General features: G+C 61.4%; 1 protein-coding gene across 1 annotated transcript; it reads left to right on the top strand.

Moving 5' to 3' along the window:
• Window positions 1-1446: 1446 nt before the first annotated feature.
• On the top strand, window positions 1447-22682 carry CRB2 (crumbs cell polarity complex component 2). Its single transcript, XM_060153305.1, has 13 exons — window positions 1447-1540; window positions 7866-8189; window positions 10550-10745; window positions 10876-11015; window positions 11512-11697; window positions 11872-11985; window positions 15055-15927; window positions 16017-16525; window positions 17103-17268; window positions 18049-18832; window positions 19664-19780; window positions 20421-20538; window positions 22458-22682. The coding sequence occupies exons 1-13, from the start codon at window positions 1447-1449 to the stop codon at window positions 22680-22682; spliced, it is 3846 nt and encodes a 1281-aa protein (XP_060009288.1).
• Window positions 22683-23795: the final 1113 nt, after the last annotated feature.

The raw sequence follows: 23795 nt of genomic DNA, 5'->3' as shown, positions 1-23795 counted from the left end.
AGCACTTCCCCAGCATTGGAGAACCAGCGCCACTGCCTATGCCCTGTGTGACGCCCACTCTTCCCTTCCTGGAAGTTCCACGGGCCATTGCCCATCCCTCAAGCTCAGCCTGGAGCTCCACCAATTTACTCAGTTCTGTCTCTCCAGACTGTGCCCTCGAGGTGTCAGGGACACATCCAGAGCCCAGCATAGGGCCTGGGTGGCCTGAGTCCACGGTCACTGAATTGTGCCAAACAGGCACAGGGGCCAGCTGCTCATTTCAGGAAGTCCTTTCAGCAAGGGGATTCTCCTTTCACTGGAGCTGAGGGCAGTGGAAGAATGGGCTGTTTTTTGATGTTGTAGTGCCTTTGAGATGACCTAGATTCCTGGGTCCAGGTCCCCGCAAGAACTCCTCCTCTCCACCCAAACAACATTTCCCTCTCCAGCCTGGGGCAAGCAAACATCAAGTGCAGCAGGAGACTGTAAGGTTAGACAACAGGAAGGACTTCCCAGCCAGTGGAGAGGGAAAGCTTGCTGCTTAGTTAGAGCTGCCAGTTCCCTAGAATGGGCTGCCTTGGATCGTTATGCGGTTTTTGGAGTTGTAAACAGCAAAGGCAGAAGATCTAGGCCAAAGGGGAGAAATAGAAAAGACTCAGTATGGCGGTTGAAGGGATGGTGAGGGTCGGGGGAGCCGGGGGCCTCATCCTGAGGGCGGGGGTGAGAGGGGCTGTGTGTGGCAGTGTGGGGCCCATGGGAGTGAAGAGGTGGGGTGGGACTGAGGGACACGGAGGTGAGGAGCGGCCAGGAGCTCGCAGTGGATTGAACGTGGGGAGTGGGGAGCGAGGCGTCAGCTGCAGGGGGTGCTGGAGGGGTGGGGGGGGAGGCGGGATGCCTTCTCAGGTGGGCAGCCCTGGGAGGGAGCAGGCTGGGAGGAACAAGCTGAGTGGGAGGGGCTGGGGCTTCCAGCAGAGAGGAGGTGGGAGGGGAGCTCGGGCTGGGCTGGGGAGGGAGGCCTGGGCTAAGAGAAGATGGGGGTGGGCAGGGTGGGATCACGGAGGAGTTGGGAGTAGCTGGTATCATCTAGTGAGAAGAACAGCCCCCAGAACAGAAATGTCTATGAGGAGGCTGAGGCAGCAGGACCTGAGAGGTGGGAGGAAAAGGCGGGGTGGAGGTCAGGAGGGAGAGAAGGGTGGGCCCTTGGACAAGGTCAGACACATGGGGGCCCCCAAGGCCTCATCTGGAGTCCGGAGCCCTGGGCTTGGGGAGCGGGCTGGGTCAGACCCCTCCTCTAGACCCTACTCAAGGTGGAGCCGCCTGGGAGGGCGGGGTGGGGAGGGGGAGGGGAGGGGGAGGGGCAGGCGGGAGGGGCCGGGCCTCTGTCCACGGCATTAGTGCTGGTTGGAGGGAGACGGGGGTGTGGAGCCAGCCAGGCCGCCCGTTCCCACAGCCGCCGAGCAAAGCGCTGCCATGGCGCTGGCCCGGCCTGGGACCCGGGACCCCAGGCCCCCGGCCCCTCTCCTGCTGCTCCTGCTCGGGGGCTCTGCCCTCGCCCTCCCGGTCGGTGAGTTGGGGGCCGAGCCTTGGGGGACCCAGGGCAGCACCCCAGGCCGTGGGGTGTCCGTGTGGGTGCCGGGCCCGACTGCAGGGTGCAGGGAGATGCGCATCTGGGGGCCACTGGAGCTTGCGTGGTCGCGGGGGACTTTGTGGGGGGACCGCCACCGGCCGGGGTCCGGGTAACGGGTGGGCCGTGTGTCTTGGAGGGGTGTTGGGCTGGGCTGTGCTGGCCTGTGAGGCCCGAGTCTGGGGGCTCTCATGTGAGCTGTGCGCAGGTTATGGGCTGTGGGCTGTAGGCACGTCTAAGCTGTGAGGCTGGGCAGCTGTCCCGCGCGAGCCAGGGGTTGTGTCTGAGGCTCTGTGCGTGTGGTGGGCTATATCCCAGCGCGAGTTGCGGGGTGCAACTTACTGAGTGGGTTGAACTGTGTCCTTGCTCTCGACACGGGGACGTGGGGTGGGGGCAGCAGACCCCAGCCCAGTGGATTGGGGTGGAGAAGAGGGAAGGAGACCCAGGGCTCCTGCCTGCATCCCCTCCGTTTGGTGATCACCCTGCCTGCACTGCGGGGCTGGGGGGTGCTCTGGCGTCCCTGGGGAGTGGCTGGGCATCTGGGAACACATGTGTCCACCGCTGCCCCCTCCCCGCCCCCCAGCGTTCCCAGATCAAGCTGAAAGGGCTTCGTGAAGCCAGACCCCGTTCACCAAGAGGTTTTTGCTTTTGTCCAAGTGGATTCACGTGTGCGCCGGCCTGGAATTCTTCCTGGGGGGTCTGGGGGATGCTTTGTCTTGGTCACTATAGCTACGGGGCCAGGCCTGGGAAGTCCTGTGCAGGAGGACGGCCTGGGCTCCGCTGCAGCGGGGGAGTCCCCACCTCCTCAGAGTCCCAGGATGTGGGTCCAACCTCTCAGGCCCCTCCCTGGGGCCTTCCTCAGCCTCTCGCACGGCCCGGCTCACAAAACCTTCGTCTCCTCTCCGCAGGGCCCTTGTGGAGGACAAGGCCCCTGTTTTGCAAGGGAGGAAACTGAGGCTCAGGGAAGGATGGGGGCTTACAAGCTGGGCCCCTGAGGCAAACCAAAGAGGAGCTGGGGGCCTGCTCTCTGCACAAGGGGCATGAAATCCTGGTCTGTCCTCTACCGTACGGTGCACACACACAGGCACGTGCACGCACAGATCGCACAAATGCACCTGCACACACACACGTGCACTGCCCCCACACCAGCACAGTGGTGTGGCACGTACAAGGGCACACAGGCACGTGTAGACCCGCCACACATGCACTCGAGCACACACACCTAGCTGTACGTGACACGTGCCTGCACACAGGTGTGCACTCACACTCAGATGTACCTTCACGTGAACCTTGTGGCAAAGTGGACACTAAGTAGATGCATGCTACCGAAGGGAGCGGACGCTGACATACACACTCACCCGCACGCGGCCCTGCTGGGATTCCCAGGACCAGCCTTTCCCCCTGCAATTTTGGCACAGGGAGCCCCCTCCCTGGGGATCCCTGAAAGCTGGGGTGCGGTCCTATGGGTATGAACATTTCTGGATGCCAGGACCCAAGCCCTGACTGCCAGGAGGAGATGGGCCAGGGATGATGTCACTTAAAAAGTAATTTCCATTCCAGAGGGGATGGGGGTTCTGGATGCCCTGGGCCCCTGGCTCTGCCGCCCACCCCTGCCAGGCCCTGAGCGGGGCCCCTCCCTCCTGGGCCTACTCTGCCACAAAGGCCCGGCTGGTTGCTAGGAGAGCGCCAAGCATCTTGGAGCACAATGGGGCACATCGGGGCTCTCACATCCTTCCCGGCTGCCTGCACACCAGGGAGCCCAGCTGACAAAGGGGCAGCAAGTCCAGCCCCCAAGTCCGGCCCCTCCTCCAGCCAGAGCTGGGTGGGGGCTTGCAGGACAGAGGCAGGGAGCAGGGAGCCACACACAAATGCTCTAACGTCAGGATTTGTTGGATAGTCAGTGTTTGCCCCAAGTAAAGATCTGTCGGCAAGTGAACAACACCATCAGCCTGTATGTGCTGCTCCTGGACTAACATGATCGAATTTAATTCTCACAACAGCCCTGTGAAGTCGACTCTGATACCCCCCAGCTTACAGAGGAGGAAAGCGAGGCCCAGAGAGGGTCAGTAACTTGCCCAGAGTCACAGCTTGTGTGTGGCAGGGCCAGGATTTCACAGGCGCCTATGGGACTAGTCTGTGTAAAGTCACATCTCCTCTCTGTGCTTCTGTCTAAAGGGGGCAAACCAGCTCACTCTGAGGGCTGCTACAAGAATCCGATAAGAAAATGCAGCAGTTCTCCAACTTAGGTTTGGCATGGAATCCCGTTTCAAAGGAAATTTTAGACAGGAGCCGGAAGCCACTAATAGTTAAAAGTGGCCTGCTGGGGTGGCAGGCCTGGGAACCCCTCTGCCCCGTCTCACGCCCATTCCAGGAAGCGCCTCCTTGGCCCCAGCCCTCTGAGGCCATGGTCTGGAAACACTGGAATTTGCCAACGCCAGGCAAAGGGTAGGCAGTGGATCCGCGACAGCTATTGTGGGGGTTACCAAAATTATGTCTTTTAACCTCAGGTGATAAACATTTTTGTAAAAGACTATTCCAAACTCTGCTGCCTTATTAGAGGCATTTAGCCCTTTCCCGATGGCTCTGCCTCAGCTGTGCTGCACCGTTATGCAGTCCTACCCTTGGGGCCTCGTGCTATTAGATGGGCAGTTTTTTCCCTATGCCAGAAGCACATCTTATGGGATCTTCTCAGATGTATTCTCTTTTTTGCCTTGTCAAGATGAGAAGCTTTACAAAACCCACCCTCAGCAAACACTTCTCATTAGTCGTTGGTGGTTCTCATTAGGCCTGTTACAAGTGCAAATAAAGTAGGAGTAACTAGGCACGGAGTGAAGCCTGAAGCACCGTGCAATTGCTAGCAGCTGGATCTGGATAGACAGGGAAGACTGCCCGCTCTGCCCAGGCTGATACTGGAACCTTCACTCTCAGGCAAGCCTTCCGAGACTCTTTCAGTGCCTGGGGGAGGCTGGGCTAGAATGCTCTAAAATGACAATACATGGGTGGCAATTTAGAGTTTGCAAAGTGGGAATTTCACATGCATCAGGAGATGTGGACTTCACAGAAGTCTGGAAATGATCTGCTTCTTAGTTTTTTGAGGAGTGATCCCGGGCAAGTTTATCAACCTCTCTGAGTTAGAGAAACAGTTTTCTTACTGGCACCCACCTTTTCCAGTTTGAATCAAACGCAATAATGTAATAATAGATGCAAGATGTGTAGCACAGCTACACGTGCACTCACGAAATGGTTCCTGTTATTATAATCCTGTCCTTTCCATGAAGAAAATTCTCTTCCCGGAGGTGGGTTCTGGGCCTTCCCAGGGCAGGGCAGCAGGTCCAAGGGGAGGGGCGGGTGTCCGTTAATCCTTCCTCCGCCAGGTCGTCCCAGGCAGCCTGAGAGGTCAGGAGGGATTTGTAAAGATAAGCACAGGCCCCTCGTCACCCTGGCAACAGGCCACGCCCCTCCAGCCAGGCTGGGAAGGCCCCTTCTCCGTCCCGCCAGGCTCACCTCTCCTCCCCTCAGCCCTGGGCTCCCTCCCTGGAGGCAGAGAGCCCAAGGTCAGTGCTTGTTCCCAGGCCTCAACGTGCAGAGGAGTCCCCAGGGAGCGTGTTGCAATGCAGATTCTTGGGCCCAGGCCCAAGCGTCCTGCATCTCTGGGTCTGGAGTGGGGCCCAGGAATCCGTATCCTTTATATAGGTCCTGGGGTGATTCTGGAACCCCCAGAGTGGAGGCTCTGGGGCCGTGAGACCTGGGTTTGGATTCCAGCCCCTCCTACGGAACTGTGAAGCCGCTTATCTCTGAGCCTCACTTTCCTCAAGTGTACAAAATGAATGATAGCTCTATCCACCCCCTAAGGTAACTGTGAAGACAGAGATTACACAAGAGACACGGCTGTGCCTCACACGCAGGCTTCTGGCACCACTGCAGGCCTCCTAGGGCGGACAGCTCCCTCCCTCTCTGCCTGCAGGAACTCCTTCCTCCAGTGGGGCTGGGCTCGGCCTCCCGGGGCTCCGTCATACAGGGTCATGGCCCACCTGCTCCCACAGTGATGGAGCACCTTCCCCTGTCCCCACAAGTGCTGCCTCCTCAGCCTGCTCTGAATCAGGGGCAAAGCTCCAGACTGGGGTGGGGTCCCTTGGGTCACACAGGTGAGGGGTGGCGCTTGCTGGGATTAAACGAAGGGCCTGTTGGCATAGGACCCAACAGCCAGGGCCCTTCAAGTGGGAGCTGTGACTGTGCTGCTCCTCCTGAGTGTGCTGGGTCCAGGGACCCCGACTGTAATGGCCAGAGCCCTCGCTGAAGGCTCGCTGGTGCCAGGGCTTCACTCACGTTCCCTCAGTGGCCCCTCGCAACACTCACAAGGCGGGCACTGTTCACACCCCAGATACAAGCCGGGGCTGATGCCCAAACCTGTGTCCTTTCCCAAGGAAGCCTGATCCACTCACCCCCGTCAGAGCATCTCCCCCTCCCAATCAGACCATCTTCCCACCCACATCGGACTATTTAGCCCTGGAGGACCAGGGTCTATACTGATCCGCCACCATGGCTCAGGGTGGGAAGAAGAAAGACAAGCTGCCCATAAGCCCCTCAGACAGGCCCAGATGGCCCCTGCCCTCACTGATGAGACCAGGCTCGGGGGAGGGGAGCTTTGGGCAGAGAGGGTCTGTGGAGCCCAGAGCCCTAGAAGGTTATATTGGCCTGACAGTGTTTCAGACCCTCCGTCCCCTTGCCACACACCTGGCCCTGGGTGGGTGCTTGCCCCTACCCCCTCTTGGTGAGAATCTTGGAGAGCGAGCCCATGTTGAGCTGTACCAGGTGCTTTGGGAGCTGGGCAGTGGGGCTGACAGCTGGGCTCTCTCCCTGGGTCCATCGGTCGGTCGGTACCTGTGTCTCCCTGTCCCCCATCCTGCTTGGCCCTGGCTGGCAAGGGTGGGGGCTGGCCGGTGGACAGCCCTGCCTGGTGGAATGTGGATGACGCCTGAGAGGCTGTCGAGCCTTATCTGGGGGTCTTCGCTGGGTGGGGGAGGGGAGGCACAGGGCCCGAAGCTGTTCCGGGGCCTGGTTAGTGTCTGGTTGACAACCTGGGTGGGGGAGGGGCGCCTCTCGGAGCCCCAGGTCCGTCTGAGGTGTCTCCTTCTCGTGGGCGGCTCCCGTTCCTCCATCACTTACTGAGTTCCTACCCCGAGTGGGCACTTGACTGCCGTCCCTGAGGCCCTCAATCCTTCTGTATCCTACGAGGCACGTACTATTATTAGCCCTCTTCAGATTGGGGAACGAAGGCTCAGTAGGAGAAATGACTTGCCCAAGGTCTCATAGCTTGTTGGCCGAGTGGGGATTTGAACCCAGGGCTGTCTGACTTCAAAGCTTCAAAAGTTCTTACGCCGACATGACACTGACAGGCTCTTAGCAAGGGAGGGTGGGAGGGAGGCGGGCTCCAGATCAGGAGCTGACCCTCTAAGTGAGGGAGCTCTGCCTTGTGGAGATGTCGCTGTGGCTGGAGCCGGGAGTTCAGCCGGCTGGTCTCAATACCTGCCCTGAACCCTGTGACCCCGGCCAGTCTGGCCACTCACACTTGCTGATGGCGGCGGATACTGTGAGGGCCAGGGATCCTCTGAGAAGTTCCCAGGCCAGCAGGGCCAGGAGGGGAGGAGGGGTGGAGGGGGGAGAGGGGCCTTTGAAGTCCTCCATCTCCAGTTTCACGCAGGGATGGAGTTACCAGACCCCCAGCGGGAGCAGTGGAGTGGGCAGTGGGAGGAGACACCCTCCTGGGAGGGAGCAGGCCGGGGATCCCCTCCCCAGGTGGGGCTGGAGCACACAGACAGACCCTGAGGGCTAAGCCAGCACGAACTTGCTGTGTGACCTCAGGCAAGTCCTCACTTTCACTCCGGAGCCTGGATCCGCTCTCTTGTAAAATGGGCCTGACAGGGCCTGCTTCCGAGGGGCGTTGCGGGGCTGCACTGACACCGTGGAGAGAAAAGCTCACAGGGTTAGTGGGCGTCTGCTCACTAATCCTGCCCGGGGAGCCAGGCATCCCGGGTCCTGCTTCCCTGCTATGGAGGCATCCCTGAAACCATTCCCAGTTCTGGGTGCAGATGCGGGCGGCCTGCTGGCACCTGGTGTGTAGAGCCCCTGGCGCTCCCTGCGTCCTCCTGAGTACTGACGGAGCCCTGCTGCTGACTCTGGGGTCTGGGGATGGGCCTGGGTGTGGGGAGGGGAGTGTCCTGGTAGCCCCCGTCCACCCTGCCCAGCCAGTTTCCTCTCTCTACAGGAACGGCACCTTCGGACCCCCCGGGTGCCTGTGCCTCAGACCCATGTGCTCCAGGGACCGAGTGCCAGGCTACAGAGAATGGTGGCCATACCTGTGGGCCCCTGGATCCCCGGGGCTGTGCTAGTCAGCCATGCCACCACGGTGCTCTGTGTGTGCCCCAGGCTCCAGACCCCAGTGGCTTCCGCTGCTACTGCGTGCCCGGATTCCAGGGCCCACGCTGTGAGCTGGACATCGATGAGTGTGCGTCCCGGCCCTGCCACCACGGGGCCACCTGCCACAACCTGGCCGATCGCTACGAGTGCCACTGCCCCCTCGGCTATGCAGGTAATGGCCCCAGCTCTTCCCAGAGGCGTGTGTAACGTCGACCCCATCAGCAGCTCAGAGTTGTCAAATCACGAATTCAGCTTTGACCTTAGAGGAGAGACACCCCCAGGCATCCTGGCAGCTCTAGGGTGTACCCACTCTTGGTCCTGCTGCGGAGTTAATGCTTCTCGGGCTAACCTGAGAGTGTGACGAGCGAGCGCTAGCGCGGCGCCTGGCACACTACAGACACTGGACACATGTTATTTCAGTCCCTTGTAGGGTTCAGGTGGTGCTGGTAGTGGAGACACCCCTCAGGCATCTCTGGGACTAGAGTGTAGATGTGCCTGGCTTGGCTTTAACGAGGACACATCTAGACAGTACTTCTAGCATCGACTCACTCCAGACCCGTCAGGCTGTAGCACAGACATCCTCTGGTGGCTCGTCTGATGGTTCTGGAGCGTGATACCCCGGTATGGTTCAGGTTGTCATGTGGACCCTCTCCCCTGGGGGCGGGAGCCCCCAGAGTTCCTGCATAGAGACACTGGTGGACTTGCTCAAATTGTAACGTAGATGTACCCCCAGGGATCTCTGCTGTCTTGTGGGGGACAGTTCCCTCCTCCAGAGTATGGCCCCGTCCCAGTCCCATCCACCCTCCAAGGCGAGAGCATCCTGGAGCAACTGCCTGGAAGTCAGGAAGGAGGGCGCAGCTAGGGACAGGTCTGGGAGCGAGGCTAGGTCTAGGGCAGCTGGGAGCCTGCAGTGTGGACACTCCAGGTTCTATTCAACCCTGAATTCAGATGACTCTCTCTGAGGGCAGAGGGCAGTTTGAGGTCACCTCAGAGTAAGAGGTACAGACTTGGGGGCTGGGCTCCGGGAGAGGGGGCATAGAGTGGAGAGATGGATCTCAGCACACAGATGAAAATGAACTTTGGAAACGGGTTCCATGTACCTTTCTCATCATTTGAGAGTTCAGGTGTCTGGATAGATTAGTGGTGGATGTGTGAGTAGGTCACGTAAAGGCCTCTGTGTCTGCCAGTATCCACGGGTGTCTGGGATCCCTGAATGCGTTTGTGGGAAAGTCTGTGTGTGGGTGCCAGCAGGTGTGTGCGTGCCCAGATGTGCGGTGCTCACTTTGGGTAATGCTGTCTGGGTGAGTTGTGGATGTGAGTGGGGGCAGCGTCTGCTGTGATTCATTTCCTCCTCCTTCCCTTCCTAGCCAGGCGGGGGAGGTTGGGATTCCAGGCGGCCTGGGCCTGGCTCCCCCTGGCACAGAGGGTGGGAGTGGGGCTGGGTCACAGGAAGGAGGGCCCCTGTTTTGTGCTCACTGAGCCAGGAAGGGGGGAAGGTTCCAGCTGGAGCCAGCTGGGTCCCCAGACCCCCACGACCAATCCCACTTAGGGGGTAGAGGCAGGGCCACTGGAGTGTACAATGACAAGCGGGCTCCACGATGAGCTCGGGCAGTACATTTCCAAACCCTGAGATCCTCCATCTCCCTTCATCTCCACAGCCCCTCCCCTGAGAGCCTCCCAACCGTCTTGGTTTTACCCAGGACTGAGAGGGTTCCCAAGACACAGGACTTCCAGCTGTAAAAGCAAGACAGTGCAGGGAAAGCCTGAAGGAGTTGGCTACCTTGGTCCAGCATCTCCCACCGGGTATGCCCCTCCTTGCTGGGGTCCCTCCTTACACCCTCCACAAAAAGCCAGCAGAGCGAAATGTAGAGAGGACTATATATCAGCTGCTTAAAACTTTTAGGATAAGCTCGGATTGTGTTACCTGGCCCCCAAGGCTTGACACTCCCCACTCCTGCCCCACCTCCTTAACTCTCCCCTTTGCTCCCCGACCCTCCATGCACCCCTGCCCTAGGGCATCATGCCCCTGCCCCAAGCAGGTCTTCACCAATAGTCTCTCTGGAGAGACTTATAGTCTCTCTGGAATCCAACTGATTCCACACAGCCCCCTATCCTAGTCCAGCGAATGCCCCCTCATCCTTCAAGTCTCTTCTTCCAAGAAGCCTTCCCTGACTCTCAATACCCCAGGCTAAGACCCTGCCTCTTGCTGTCACAGGAGCTAGCACGTACCCACTGTTGAGCTTATCAAAAGTAAAAATCAGTCCTCATTTACGTAATATTGACCTAATCCCCGTCTCCTGGGCTAGACTGGTATGAGCTCAAGGGGGCAGGGATGTCTGTGTTGTTTCAACCCCACTGTTATTTTTGGCGCAAGAAACACCTGCTCTGGATGAATGGAACAACGGATTCTCTCTTTGGATCCTGACGTTCCGCTTCTGGTCAGTCTGGAGCAGGTTTCGGGTCAGCCTGGCTCGGCCTCATTCGCTCTCCCTCTGGGCGGCCATCTCTCTCTCTGTCTCGGTTCCTGTCCAGGCGTGACCTGCGAGGCGGAGGTGGACGAGTGTGCCTCGGCGCCCTGCCTGCACGGGGGCTCGTGCTTGGACGGCTTGGGCTCCTACCGCTGCGTGTGCGCGCCGGGCTTCGGGGGCGCCAGCTGCCAGCTGGACCTGGACGAGTGCCAGAGCCAGCCGTGCGTGCACGGGGGCGTATGCCACGACCTGGTCAACGGGTGAGCGGGCGGCCGGGTGCCCTCAAGCGGTGAGGCTGCGCGGTGGGCGGCGGGGTGGGGGGCGCGATGGAGATAGGGGGGGCTGGAGATTCGGGCGCGTGCTCAGCTCCGGTCGCGCGCCCCCCTGCAGGTTCCGGTGCGACTGCGCGGACACGGGCTACGAGGGCGCGCGCTGCGAGCAGGAGGTGCTGGAGTGCGCGTCGGCGCCCTGCGCGAACAACGCGTCCTGCCTCGAGGGCCTCGGGAGCTTCCGCTGCCTCTGCTGGCCAGGTGTGTGTGTGCGCATGCGCGAGAGCGTGTGCGCGTGCGCCCCGCACGCCCAGGGGGGCGGTGGCTCAGGCTGAGGAGGACTGCCCTGGGACAACCTGGCGGTGCGCACACACCTTGAGTGGACTAAGCCCAGTGTGTGCCTGTGACTGCAACTTCTCTGAGCCTCAGTTTCCTGATCTGCTAAACAGGGCTAATCACAGCACCTGCTCCTGGGCTGTTCTGAGGAGAGTAAAAAGGTGTAGCGCCCATCAAGCCTTGGTACAGGGCCCCGCACGCGCAGAGTGCTCAGTAATGCTAGTAATAATAGTAACACGATGCCGATGCTGGTGAAGCCTGCACTGGTCATTCCTACCCCCTCAGTGTGTCCCTCCCTCGGAATATCCGTGACCATATCTGAGCTGTTGTCCCCGCCTGGCCCTGGGCCGGCCTGGCAGCAGTGGAGGGCTGCTGCTTGGTGACCCCCTGTGACCTGACGCCCACCTGTGTGTGTCCCCAGGCTACAGCGGCGAGCGGTGCGAGGTGGATGAGGATGAATGTGCAGTGGGCCCCTGTCAGCACGGGGGTCAGTGCCTGCAGCGCTCCGACCCAACCCTCTATGGGGGCATCCAGGCCGCCTTCCCAGGAGCCTTCAGCTTCCGCCATGCTGCTGGCTTCCTGTGCCGCTGCCCTCTGGGCTTTGAGGGTGAGCCCCCTTCCAGGGAAGCAGGTCTGTAGTGTCCAGATGCGCGGGAGGGATGCCGAAGCTGGGTTCAAGCACCTCTCTCTGGCCTCAGTCTCCCTAGCTATAAGATGGGCCCTTTCCAGTTCCAGTCTGGCTCTGAGGGAGCTGTGGGAACCACAGCTGGGCTTCTTGCAGGGGACGACTGCAGTGTGGACGTGGACGAGTGTGCCTCACGGCCATGCCTCAGTGGAGGCCTCTGCCAGGACCTGCCCAATGGCTTCCAGTGCCACTGTTCAGATGGCTACACAGGTGCCTGGGGTGCGGTGGGCACTGGGGCAGGGCAAGGTCAGATGCGATGGACCTGGGGCGAGAAGGTTCCTTCTGGCTGATGTGTGGAGGCTGGATTGATGGGGTCAAGGACATTAGGGAGGAGGTGGGTGTAGTGGCCAGGTGACAGGTAAGAGGACTGAGCTGGGACCTGGGCTTTGGAGGTGGGAGTGGGGGGAAAACCTTCTGGAGTGGAGGTTGAGAAATATTTATGAGGGGCACGCCACAGGCCCTGAGGGTTTTTCCAGGTGTGAGTGGGAGGTGTCAGGGATGCTGGCCGAGTTTCTGCCCTGGGGGACATTGGGTAGAGGATGGTGAGCTCAGCCTTGTCCATACTGAGTCTGAGTGCCTGCGGAGCACCTACAGGGAGGAGCCTGGGTGGGGGCTGGTGATCTGGGGTCTGTGGCCCAGGAGAGGGGCCTGAGACTGGGGGTCCTGCAGCTGGAGTCTCAGGCAGCCAAGGTTATCCAGGAGAAAGTGTGGAGTGTTGGGCAGAGAGAGCCCTAGACACCTGACATCAAAGGGCTGGGCAGAGGCCGAGGGGCCTGCAGGGAGGACAGGGCAATTCGGCCAGGACAGAGGAGGTAAAAACGGTGTGTGTGTGTGTGGTTGGGTGTGTGGTGGAGGGAGTGTGGTGGGGGTGTGTGTGGTGGAGGTGGAGGGAGTGTGGTGGTGGGGTGTGTGGTGGAGGGGGGTGTGGTGGAGGTGGGGGGTGTGGTGGAGGGAGTGTGGTGGTGGGGGGTGTGGTGGAGGGGGTGTGGTGGAGGTGGGGGGAGTGTGGTGGTGGGGGGTGTGGTGGAGGGAGTATGGTGGGGGGTGTGTGGTGGAGGTGGGGGGTGTGTGGTGGATTATGGGGGAGTGTGGTGGACGGCGGGGGCTGTTACGGAAAACTGTGGGCAGTGTCTGGAGAAGGATGATTGACCTTTGGAGAGCTGGGCACACCTTTGGGGTGTGCTGGGCAGGAGCTGGGCCTGCAGAAAGCCTTTCCCTGCCTTGGGTACAGAGGATGCGGAGACACACAGACACCCTTCCCTGCGGATACTGATGAACCCGAGGACCTCCTCACACAGCACGGAGTGTCCCTGCCCCCTCTGGAATGCCTGTGACGCTTCCCCCACACCCGCCCGCATTCCTGCTCCGACAAGCTGCCTCCTCTCCCTGGCACGGCTGCTGGGCACAGGCTCCCCTGCCTGGGGGAAGGAGGTGGTGATCACCACCGTCCCTTCCACTCTCACCCCCCAAAGGTGCTGGGGGCTTGGCATCCCACTTCTGGGTGGCCAAAACCTCTGGGCACCTTGAAAACCCATCTCCTGCCCCCATGGGCTGAGGTTCCTTGAGTCCTTGCCCACTCCCAGGCACAGTGCCCCAGAAACAGTGGCCTCGTGGGTGCCTGGCACACACTGGGCCCACTGCAGCATGCCCTGCATCTGAAGCGTATTCTCTGCATTGTTTTCCTCCTCACCAAAGCCCCACGAGGTAGGGTTCTAAATCCCCATCTTACAGATGAAGCCATAGAGGCTTTAGAGAGGGCATGTCATCCCCCCCAGGTTCGACAGTGTTAGCGGGAGCCCAGCTCCTCCCCAAGCTGAGCTCAGCTGATGGGTGGCAGGGAGGTCAGACCTCTGAGGTCAAGGACCCGGAGGGGGAACCCCGGCTGTGGGGCTGGTCCGCCCCCATCCTCCCTTGGGGTTGTGCTGGGCGTGGGGGAGGCCAGTGCCTGGCATTCCTGAGCCAGCTCTGAAGGAGGCGGCTGGCCAGGCGGGGAGCTCTGCTCCCCAGCCTTGGTGCCTGCCCACCACTCTCAGCCTGTCTGTGGGGAAATGCAATGGGGCTGCGGGCTCTGCGGACCTTCCTGGGGGTGTTGTGGCTCCTGGCAGGTATGCAGGGCTGGGGCCTTGGGCAGGGGGAGGTGGGACTGGCCATCCCCAGAAGGAGGCGGTGGTGTTTGTGGGCTGACTGGGGCCAGGATTCAAATCCTGGCGGCTTCTCTGGGCTTGGGTTCCCCTGGCTGGGTTACATGGGCAGGGCTGGCCTCAGTGGTCTTGTGGAGGCTCTGGCTGAGCAGGGGTTGGGCTGTAGCCTCTTGACCCACGCTGGGGCCAGAGCACCTGGCATGGGAGCCCCTGGAGGGGAGGGTGACCTCACAGCCAGTGCCAGGGCCCTAGGGCAGAGGGACGGGGGTGGGGGGTTAGAACCAGGGGCTACTCGAGTGCCACAGATGCATACATCCATCCCCACTCCCTCCTCCATTTCATCTCTCTGTCCACAAAGGCCATGCCAAGTCCTTTTCTGGGCACCAATGACATATCCAGGCCCCTGGAGGAGATCTCAGCTGCGTAAACAGATATTTTCAATACTGGGTTCTGGGGAGCTGTGCCTGGGAGTGGGCAAGGAGCTGGGAGTGACACAGCAGCTTGGAGTTGGGAGTCAGAGAAAGCCTTCTAGGGTACTGGCCATGTGAAGCTGGGCTTTGCTGGATGAGTCGGAGTTTGAAAGGCAGGATTAGGGAGAAGGAGGCATTCCAGAGAGAGCGCTATGAGCAAAGCCCCAGAGGCAGGACTTCCCAGGAAACGTTTGGAGGAACAGGCAGCTCAGGGTTTGCAGGGAGCAGGGTTGACATACGAACTCCTGGTAGGACCCAGGCCACGAGGAATCTCGAATGCCAGGGTGAGTGAGCGGACCTTAAGTAGCAGAGGAACCTGGCCAGGTGATGCTTTAGAAAGAGATCTCTGGCTACTTGTAGAGATGGATGGTGGAGGCTGGTGAACTAGAGGACACTAGACTATGGCCTAGAGAGCTGGTGAGGCAGGAGGAAAGGGGGCATTGGGGAGTATTTAGGGGATTGAATCGACTCACAAGATATGGTAAAGGAAGGAGTACCTTGGATTCCAGCCTCTGGGGACTTCAGGGGACCTTGAGAAATCCTTTGGAAATTGGGAATGGGTTTGGTTGATAGATACTGAGGTCCCCGTCCCAAGAGGCAGCTAAGCTCTGGGTCGAGACTGTGCTTTCGGCCTTGGGTGCTGAGCCTTGGCCTGGTCTCTCCTGAAGGCCTGACATGTCAGGAAGATGTGGACGAATGCCTGTCGGAGCCCTGCCTCCATGGCGGGACCTGCGAAGACACCGTGGCGGGCTACATCTGCTGGTGCCCAGAGGCCTGGGGTGGCCGTGACTGTTCCGTGCAGCTCGCTGGCTGCCAAGGCCACACGTGTCCGCTGGCCGCCACCTGCATCCCCACCTTCCAGTCAGGGGTCCACAGTTATGCTTGCCGCTGCCCACCTGGTACCCACGGACCTTTCTGTGGCCAGAATACCACCTTCTCCGTTGTGGCTGGGAACCCTGTGCGGGCTTCGGTGCCGGCTGGTGGCTCCCCGAGTCTGGCACTGAGGTTTCGTACTACGATGCCTGCTGGTGCTCTGGCCGCTCGCTCTGACACTCAGGGCAGCTTGGAGCTGGCGCTGGTGGAGACCACGCTTCAGGCCACACTCTGGAGTCACGGCAACAAGGCGTGCCTCCTGCGGCTGCTGGACCTGCCCCTAAACGACGGCCACTGGCACCGAGCGGAGGTGACGCTCCGCTTCGGGGTCCTGGACATGCGGCTCTGGCACGAGGGCTGCCCTGCCCACCTCTGTGTGGCCTCCAGCCCTGTGGCCCCGCCTCCTACGGCTTCCCCGGCCCCGACGCCTGCTGGGTTCTGCTCCACGCAGCTGGGTGGTGCGGCCTTTACGGGCTGCCTCCAGGACGTGCACGTGGACGGGCACCTCCTGCTGCCTGAGGATCTCGGCGAGAATGTCCTCCTGGGCTGCGGGCGCCAGGAGCAGTGTCAGCCTCCGCCTTGTGCCCACGCAGGGGTCTGCGTGGACCTGTGGACTCACTTCCGTTGTGACTGCCCCCGGCCCTATAGCGGTCCCACATGTGCTGATGGTGAGGAACGAGCCAGGTGGGCCCCAGGGCAGGGGCTGTGCCTGCCCCCAGCCCACAGGCCTCATGCCCAGCACCCTCTCTCCCTGCAGAGGTTCCTGCTGCCACCTTTGGCTTGGGGGGCACCCTGAGCTCTGCCTCCTTCCTGCTCGACCAGCTGCCAGGCCCCAACCTCACCATGTCCTTCCTCCTCCGCACCCGGGAACGTGCTGGCCTTCTGCTCCAGCTTGCCAACGATTCAGTAGCTGGCCTGACAGTGTTCCTGCGTGAGGGCCAGATCCGGGCTGAGGTGCTGGGCAGTCCTGCCCTGGTGCTTCCCGGGCGCTGGGATGATGGGCTCCGCCACCTGGTGACGCTCAGCTTTGGGCCTGATCAGCTGCAGGGCTTGGGGCAGCAGGTGCACGTGGGCGGGAGGCTCCTGCCTGCTGACGCCCAGCCCTGGGGTGGGCCCTTCCGAGGCTGCATTCAGGACCTGCGACTCAACAGCCTCCACCTCCCCTTCTTTCCACCGTTGCTGGAGAACTCCAGCCTGCCCAGTGTGTCGGGCAGCAGGCGGTCCTGGAACCTCACCATGGGCTGTGTCTCCGAGGACACGTGCAGTGTGAGTGCCACGGGGAAAGGGTGGGTCCTTTTTCCGGGATCCACCCTGCCTCGCTGGAGGTTAGCATGTCCTTCTACTGGTCAGGTCGGCACCAGGAGGTGGAGTGCCCACCCAAGGTCCCAGTGCTGGAGAGAGACAGAGCAGGGTTCACTTTCATCTCCTCTCTGGCCAGCTGCTCTTGCCCTATGGTAGTCTCCATACCTCTCCTCTCAGTCCTAATCTGAGACAGACAGCCTGACCCAGGCAGAGGCCGCCCAAGCCTTTCTGTGGGAGTTGCTTGGGGCACAGGGACACCCAGGTTCATGAACAAAGCACCAACCAGCTCTAGGATTGGAATAGCCTGGGTGTGAACTCTGGCTCCTCTATTTACTGGCTAGGTGACTCAGCAAGTGATTTCTCCTCTCTGAGCCTCAGTTTCCTCATCTGTAAAATGGGAACGCTAGTTACTTTTCTATTTGTTTGTGACGAGGTAATGTATCTGTACTAGGTGCTCAATGAAGAACCACTGCAAGGATGGTTATGGTGGGGCGATGCTAGCCCCAGGCCTGAGCCAGTCCCTGCCCTGATTCTCCTGCAGCCTCAGCCCTGTCTCAATGGTGGGACTTGCCTTGTCTCCTGGAATGACTTCCACTGCACCTGCCCTGTTAACTTCACTGGGCCCACATGTGCCCAGCAGCTGTGGTGTCCTGGCCAGCCCTGTCTCCCGCCTGCCACCTGTGAGGAGGTCCCTGATGGCTTTGTCTGTGAGTGCCTGCCCTGGAAGGCCCACATGCTGGGTGCTGAACACCAAGCTGGGTTAGATCCCACCCCTGCCTTCAGGACTCAGAGACAGTGGACCAGGATGCCAACAGCCCCAGCCCAGTGTGGTTGGGCCACCGCATCCAGAAGGACAGGCTTTTTGGAGGAAGAGAGCACTTGCTAGGTTTTCAAGGGCAAATAAGACTCTGACCGGGCACAGGGAAGGACATTTCAGGAAGGGGGCAAAGCACACGCAAAGGCATGAGGTTTATAAGAACTGAAACACAAGTAGAGGTATCAGCGTTGCTAGGGTCCTTGAATGCTAGGCCAGGCAGCTTGGGACTTTTTGCCAAGGGCAATGGGGAGCCATGGGAGGACCAGCAGGAGAAGGCCATGGTCAGCAGTTTTAAAAGATGACTGTGTTATAATATTAAAATGATTGCAGTGAAGAGTGAGCCACGGTGATGACACAGGGCCACTTCACTAAGGAGAGAAGGAGGCAGATTTTCCAAGGTGTTATTATTGCCTGGTCTGTGACCTGGAGGGCAGGGTGGGCACAGTAGGGTAGGTCTCCCCAGCCCGGAGCTGGTTCTTTGGAGGTAGAGAGTTATGAGGTGGGGGGAACAGTTCCTGGGATTAGATGATAGGTGGGTGTGTGTGCCCCCGCCCCCAGACCGCGGGGGTGGGGGGAACGGGGGCGGCAGGCGGGTCCCCGCATCACCCAGGTGTGCTTGGGCTGGGCTGGGTACCGATAGGCCGTCCTCTGACTCTCTCTCTCCCTGCAGGTGTGGCTGAGGCCACGTTCCGCGAGGGACCCCCGGCGGAATTCAGCGGGCACAACGCGTCATCCGGGCGCGCGCTCAGTGGCCTCTCTCTGGCCTTCCGCACGCGCGACCCCGAGGCCGGGCTGTTGCGCGCCGCGGGCGCCCCCGACACCGTCTGGCTGGCCGTGCGCAACGGCTCGCTGGCGGCCGGCGTGCGCAGTGGCCCCGGCCTGCCCGGCGCGGTGCTGCCGGCGCCCGGGCCGCGCGTGGCCGACGGCGCCTGGCACCGCGTGCGCCTGGCCATGGAGCGCCCCGCGGCCTCCGCGTCGCGCTGGCTGCTGTGGCTGGACGGCGCGGCGACGCCCGTGGCGCTGCGGGGCCTGGCCAGCGACCTGGACTTCCTGCGCGGCCCGGGCGGCGCGCGCGTCCTGCTGGCCGAGAACTTCACGGGCTGCCTGGGCCGCGTGGCGCTCGGCGGACTCCCGCTGCCCCTAGCAGGCCCGCGGCCCGACGCGGCCCCCGGCTCCCGGGAGCCCTTCTCGGCCTGGCCCGGCGCGCCGGTTCCGCGCCTCGGCTGCCGCGGTGCGCCCGTGTGTGTCCCCTCGCCCTGCCTGCACGGCGGCGTCTGCCGCGACCTCTTCGACGCCTTCGCCTGCGCCTGCGCCCTGGGCTGGGAGGGTCCGCGCTGCGAGGCCCGCGCCGACCCGTGTCGCTCAGCGCCCTGTGCCCGCGGCCGCTGCCACACGCGCCCAGACGGCCGCTTCGAGTGCCGCTGCCCGCCTGGCTTCGCGGGCCCGCGCTGCCGGTGCGCACGGCCAGCCGGGGGCGGCCTGGGTCCGAAGGGTCCGGCGTTTACGGGGCAGGGGTGGGGATCCCGGGGGCGGGGGTTGGGTCAGACTAGTCCGGAAGCCCGGGTGCGGATGCGCTGGTTCCGTGGGCCAGCCACGTCCCTTCTCTGAGCCACCGCTTTGTTATCTGTAACTTGGGAACAGCAGCCCCCTAGAGTTGCCAGAAAAAATACAGGACACCCGGGTAAATTTGAATTTGAGATAACGCTGCCGTCTGGCAGTCGGGGTGGGGGAACCCCGAGCTAGTGTCGGAAGAAAGCCTAGAGGCTCTCCTGCCGAGCTGCCCAACCACGGATGCCCTCCTTCGTCAGTCCCGTGGGACGGGGCCAGGCAGAGATGGTCCGAGTCTTGACCGCTTCCCTTATTCAGTCTGGCCATGACTCCCCACTCCTTTCGGAGCCAAGCTTACGGAGTGGTATCTGGCAGAGGCCTGAATCCCCCTCTCTACGCAAAGAATGTCAGGCCCAAGCTCTATGTCTAGAAGGCTGCTCTTGCCCCGGGAGACTACTTACATTTCATCAGCTCCTCGGAGGACTCAGCCTCGAAGGGTTCAGCCCGATGTTGTACACCTTGGTGGGGGTAGGGCTGGAGTCACAGAGTGGCAGCCCTATGTCCCACCCCTTCCACCCTAGACACGGCTTCCAGGACTGACGGCAGGGTCTCCAGGAGGTGGCTCTTAATTCCTTGGATGACAATGCAGAGGCTCAGGTCACCTGAGTGACCCGCGGGCGGGGGGTGGGCCAGGTCCTGGGTGTCCTGTCCCCAGGCCAGCCTCTGTGCTTTCTCAGGTTGCCTGTCCTGCCAGAGGAGTGCAGCCTGAATGTCACCTGCCTCGACGGTGGCCCGTGTGAGGCTGGGCCCCAGGGTGCCAACTGCAGCTGCCAGGAGAGCTTTGCTGGCCAGAGGTGGGTCTGGGGTCCAGGGGCCTGGGAGGCGGGCTGCTGAGTGTGGCGAGTCGGGCAGGGCGGGCCTCTGGACCCCCTCCAGCCAGGGCAGGTGAAGTGGGGTGTGGATCCCTGCTCACCTTCTCAGCCCTCACTGTCGTCACAGTGCCAGACAGTGCACCTCTCTTGCTTGAATTCTTTCCCTCTGGGGCTTCCAAGACCATCCTGGGTTATGCAGACACCTGCTGGGAAGTAGTTGCCTGGTGGTGTTTCTTAGAGCTCCGTGCTCAGCCCACCTCCCACTCCTCCACCTGGGGAGACTGTAAAAATGCAGGTTCTGGGCCCGCTCCAGACAGAGTCAGCATCCCTGGGCAGGTGGCTTTACACAGGCTCCCCCCGTGCTTCTGGTGGAGTGACAGTCATTCTGTCATGAATGCTGGGGTGAAGGGGCGTGGTAGGTGATGGAGATCGCTTTCAGCATCAGTCACCTGGCAGGGCCCAGCCAGGCAGGGACAGTGCTGGGGACAGTGGATGAATGAGCTTTGATGCCGGTGTGTGTAGGGTGTGGGGGAGGGTTTGAGGAAGCAAAGGAGCTGGGGGAACAAGAGGCAGCCTGGGAGGGAGCAGCTCTCTCAGCCCCACCCTTGTCCCTGCCTCCCAGGTGTCAGATCCCCTGTGAAGCCAACCCCTGCTTGAATGGCGGCACCTGCCGGACAGCTGGTGGGGTCTATGAATGTATCTGCAGTGCAAGCTTCTCAGGCCAGTTCTGCGAAGTGGTGGTGAGTGATGCCCGAGGGGGTGGGTGCCCTGTTTTGGACTTTAGTGAGATGGTGTTACGGGGGAGCGCATACAGCACCTGTGGAGCTGTTCCTGGGCCAGGCCTGTCACGGGGTCGGGGGGGAGCAGGGAAAGGAGACTCAGGCCGCTTCCACACTCCCACACAGGAGGGGCCCCCAGCATCCCTCTGAGGGCTGCAGTGAAACAGCTGGGCTTTGCCAAGTCTGATCTGGGCCAGGATTCAGGGCCCACGGGATCTTGGCATTCTGGGATTTACGTTGGTGAATACGAGAGCCTGTAATCTCTGGTGGTTTCTGAGCCAGGATTCTAGAGTAGGAAGATGTGGGGAGCCCGGGATTCTGAGCCAGAGAAGGCTTGGGAAGGCTTGGCTGCCCAGAAGGCAGCCCCTGACCCCAGGGAAGCTCAGCTGAGGAGGGGTCCGAATAGATGGGGGCCAGCCGGAAGCTTGAGCTTGAACCTCCCTCTGGCCCCCTCCCCACTAAGGGGCAGAACAGACTCTGCAGGCCCAGCAGGAAGTGAGCCCAGAGTGGGCGCAGCAGCGAGGGACGAAGCCTGGGGAGGAGCCTTGATCTCCACAGGCTTCTGGCGGCCTGGGTCATAAACCCCAAGCCTCTCTGCTCTGGGCAATGTTTCCTTTCAAGGTGAACTTTACAGCCGCTGGCACAATCCCCCCCCCGTCCCCGCCGTCCCCCGTCCCCGCCACCCTCCTCCTAGGGAGGAGATGGCTTTACAGCTCCTCCTGAAGTGCCCGGGCCGGAGCCTGGGGAGGGCCCATCCAGGGCTGGGATGGATTTTTCTCTACAGTCTTGGGCACCTTCTTCAGGGCTGGGGGCTGAGACTTGGGACCCAGGTCACAGTGGGCTGAGAAGTCTCACGGGACAGAGGGGGGCCGGTGAACCTGAGGCGCTGGGCCTCCGCCCCCGAAGTCGGTGATTCTGGAGCTTCAGAACTCCAGGTCTGTAGAATCTTTGATGGGGGCATCCCGGAGTCTGTGACGAGCCAGAGAGGTGGCTTCCTGGGCCCCCAGAGCCTGGTCTGAGTCTCCGGGGAGCGGGTGGGGGCCCGCCCTGGTGGATTCTGAGCTCGCCAGCAGCCAGGTCGGCCTGCTGCAGCTCATGCCCTGCACGGGCCCCCTGGCTGGGGAGCCTCTCCTGCTACTGCCTGAGATGCCTCCCACTTGGGGGTTGAGCATGGTCTCCACAGACACTTAAAAACCCAGACTGCCCTTTGGGTTCGGGAGGGATCAGGTCCCATCACTTCAGATTGGGTGTTTATTGAGAGAGGCAGGGTGGCAGGGCTGGGCACTGAGGCCCACCTTGGCCAGTTGAAGGAAGGACCTTCGGCTGGAATTTGAGACTGAAGAATGGTGGTGTGAGCTGGGCATGGGCATGGCGTTGGGGGAGGACAGAGGGCAGTGCCAGTCCCGGCTTGACACCCACTAGTCATGTGTCTGGGGGGATCTGGGCAAAGCCTCTGTTTCCTCCTCTAGTATTTATCGAGTGCCTACTGAGCAGGCTCTGCTGTGCGTTTTGGGATACACGGGTAAACAAAATAAACCAAAGATTCCTGTCCTCACAGAAGAAAGGGGGTGTCCTCACTTCCGCTTCATCAGATCATTGTAAGGTTTACATGAAATCCCACACACGGTGCTCAGCTCCTAGTAGGCACTCAGTAAATGTGTTTTCTCTCCTCCTAGCCAGAACCCCTTTGCTGTACAGGAATCCCCTTGTGGTGCCTCTAATAGGTAGCTCCCAGGCACTCGCTTGCATACCTCTGGGGCCAAGTCTCTCACTACCTCCCAGGGAAGCCTCCGCCCAGCGATGCTTTTTCCTCTCCTCTGAAGGAACTGGGGGGTCTCCCCGCCTCCATGGTCTTAGGCGTGTTACTGCATCTCTTCCAGAAGGGCCTATCGCTGCCGCTGCCGTTCCCGCTGCTGGAGGTGGCAGTGCCTGCGGCCTGTGCCTGCCTCCTCCTCCTCCTCTTGGGGCTCCTCTCAGGGATCCTGGCGGCCAGAAAGCGCCGCCAGTCAGAGGGCACCTACAGCCCGAGCCAGCAGGAGGTGGCCGGAGCCCGGCTGGAGATGGACAATGTCCTCAAGGTGCCACCCGAGGAGAGACTCATCTAGGCCCACCTGGCTGCGGCTCCAGCGCCTGTGAGGTCCTCGCCTTCCACCTGGAGACCGAAGGAGGCCGCTTTCGGGAGCCTCCCGGGCCTCAGGGAGCTGCTGCCGGGCCCAGGATACCTGCTGGGCAAGTGGCCCCTTGCCCCGTCCTGGACTGAGGGGAAGGGGCGCGCTCGGGGAAGCAGAGAGAGGCCTGGCGAGGTTGTGGACATTCTCCATCCAACCGCCTGGTCTTAACCTTGGCAGGCACACGGCTGTGCCGGGAGGAGCACCTGCGGGTGCACACGACGTGTTCAGGAGTGTGTGTGAGTGTGAGCGCGTGCACGTGTGTTTGTACCTGGGCCTCTTGATCTGCAGATACCAGTGTGAGTGTTACGGATGGGGCTCACGGGCACGTCCACGTCTTTGCTGTTTGTGCACGTGACTGTGTAGTGAGTGCAGGTGACCCCGCGGAGGGGCAGCTGGGCAGTGGAGACCACCTTCTCAGCCCCGGGGCAGGGGCAGCCCAGGGCCACGAGTTCTCCTGGAGGCCAGGCCAGGGCTTGCCCAAGGACCAAAGCCCCAGCTCCGGCAACTTCTCCCACCTCCGGAGGCTGCCCCGGCCCTGGAGGCAGCTGGAAATCAGTGGGGTGGGGGGCATGAGCCAGAGGTTAATGTGTGAGCTCCTGGCTCCCCAGACAAGTGCTCCCTGAGGCAGGTCTGTCTCTGCCCTCTGCGGCAGCCAGGCACCCGCTGGGATGCAGGACTGAGGGGCAGACCTGCAGGAGCGGGGGGGCGGGGGAGGGTGTCTGGCCACTGCAGCCTTCCTCCTGCAGGCCTGTCACTTATAGAATGAGGAAAGCAGCCCTTGCCTACCTCACGGGGCTGCTGTGAGGATGGGCAGGGCAACAGTGGGGAAGGAGCTCTGGAATTCGTTAAAGTCCAGTCCGCTGTGAGGGCTGCCCGGGCCATCCCAAGGTGTCGGGAAGGGAGAGGGTGAGAGCGGGGAAGGGGCCTCCCTGAGGGGTAGCAAGGGGGCCAGAGGGCGATGATGACAGAGGAGCAACCCTCCCTGCCCACCTTGTGGTTCTCCAGCCCCTCCGGCATCAGCGCTCTCCTCTCCAGGCTGCCTGGCGA

The sequence above is a fragment of the Lagenorhynchus albirostris genome, chromosome 7 (genome assembly GCF_949774975.1).
Source record: "Lagenorhynchus albirostris chromosome 7, mLagAlb1.1, whole genome shotgun sequence".
Classification (NCBI taxonomy): domain Eukaryota; kingdom Metazoa; phylum Chordata; class Mammalia; order Artiodactyla; family Delphinidae; genus Lagenorhynchus; species Lagenorhynchus albirostris.
This window is presented reverse-complemented; position numbering and strand designations above follow the sequence as displayed.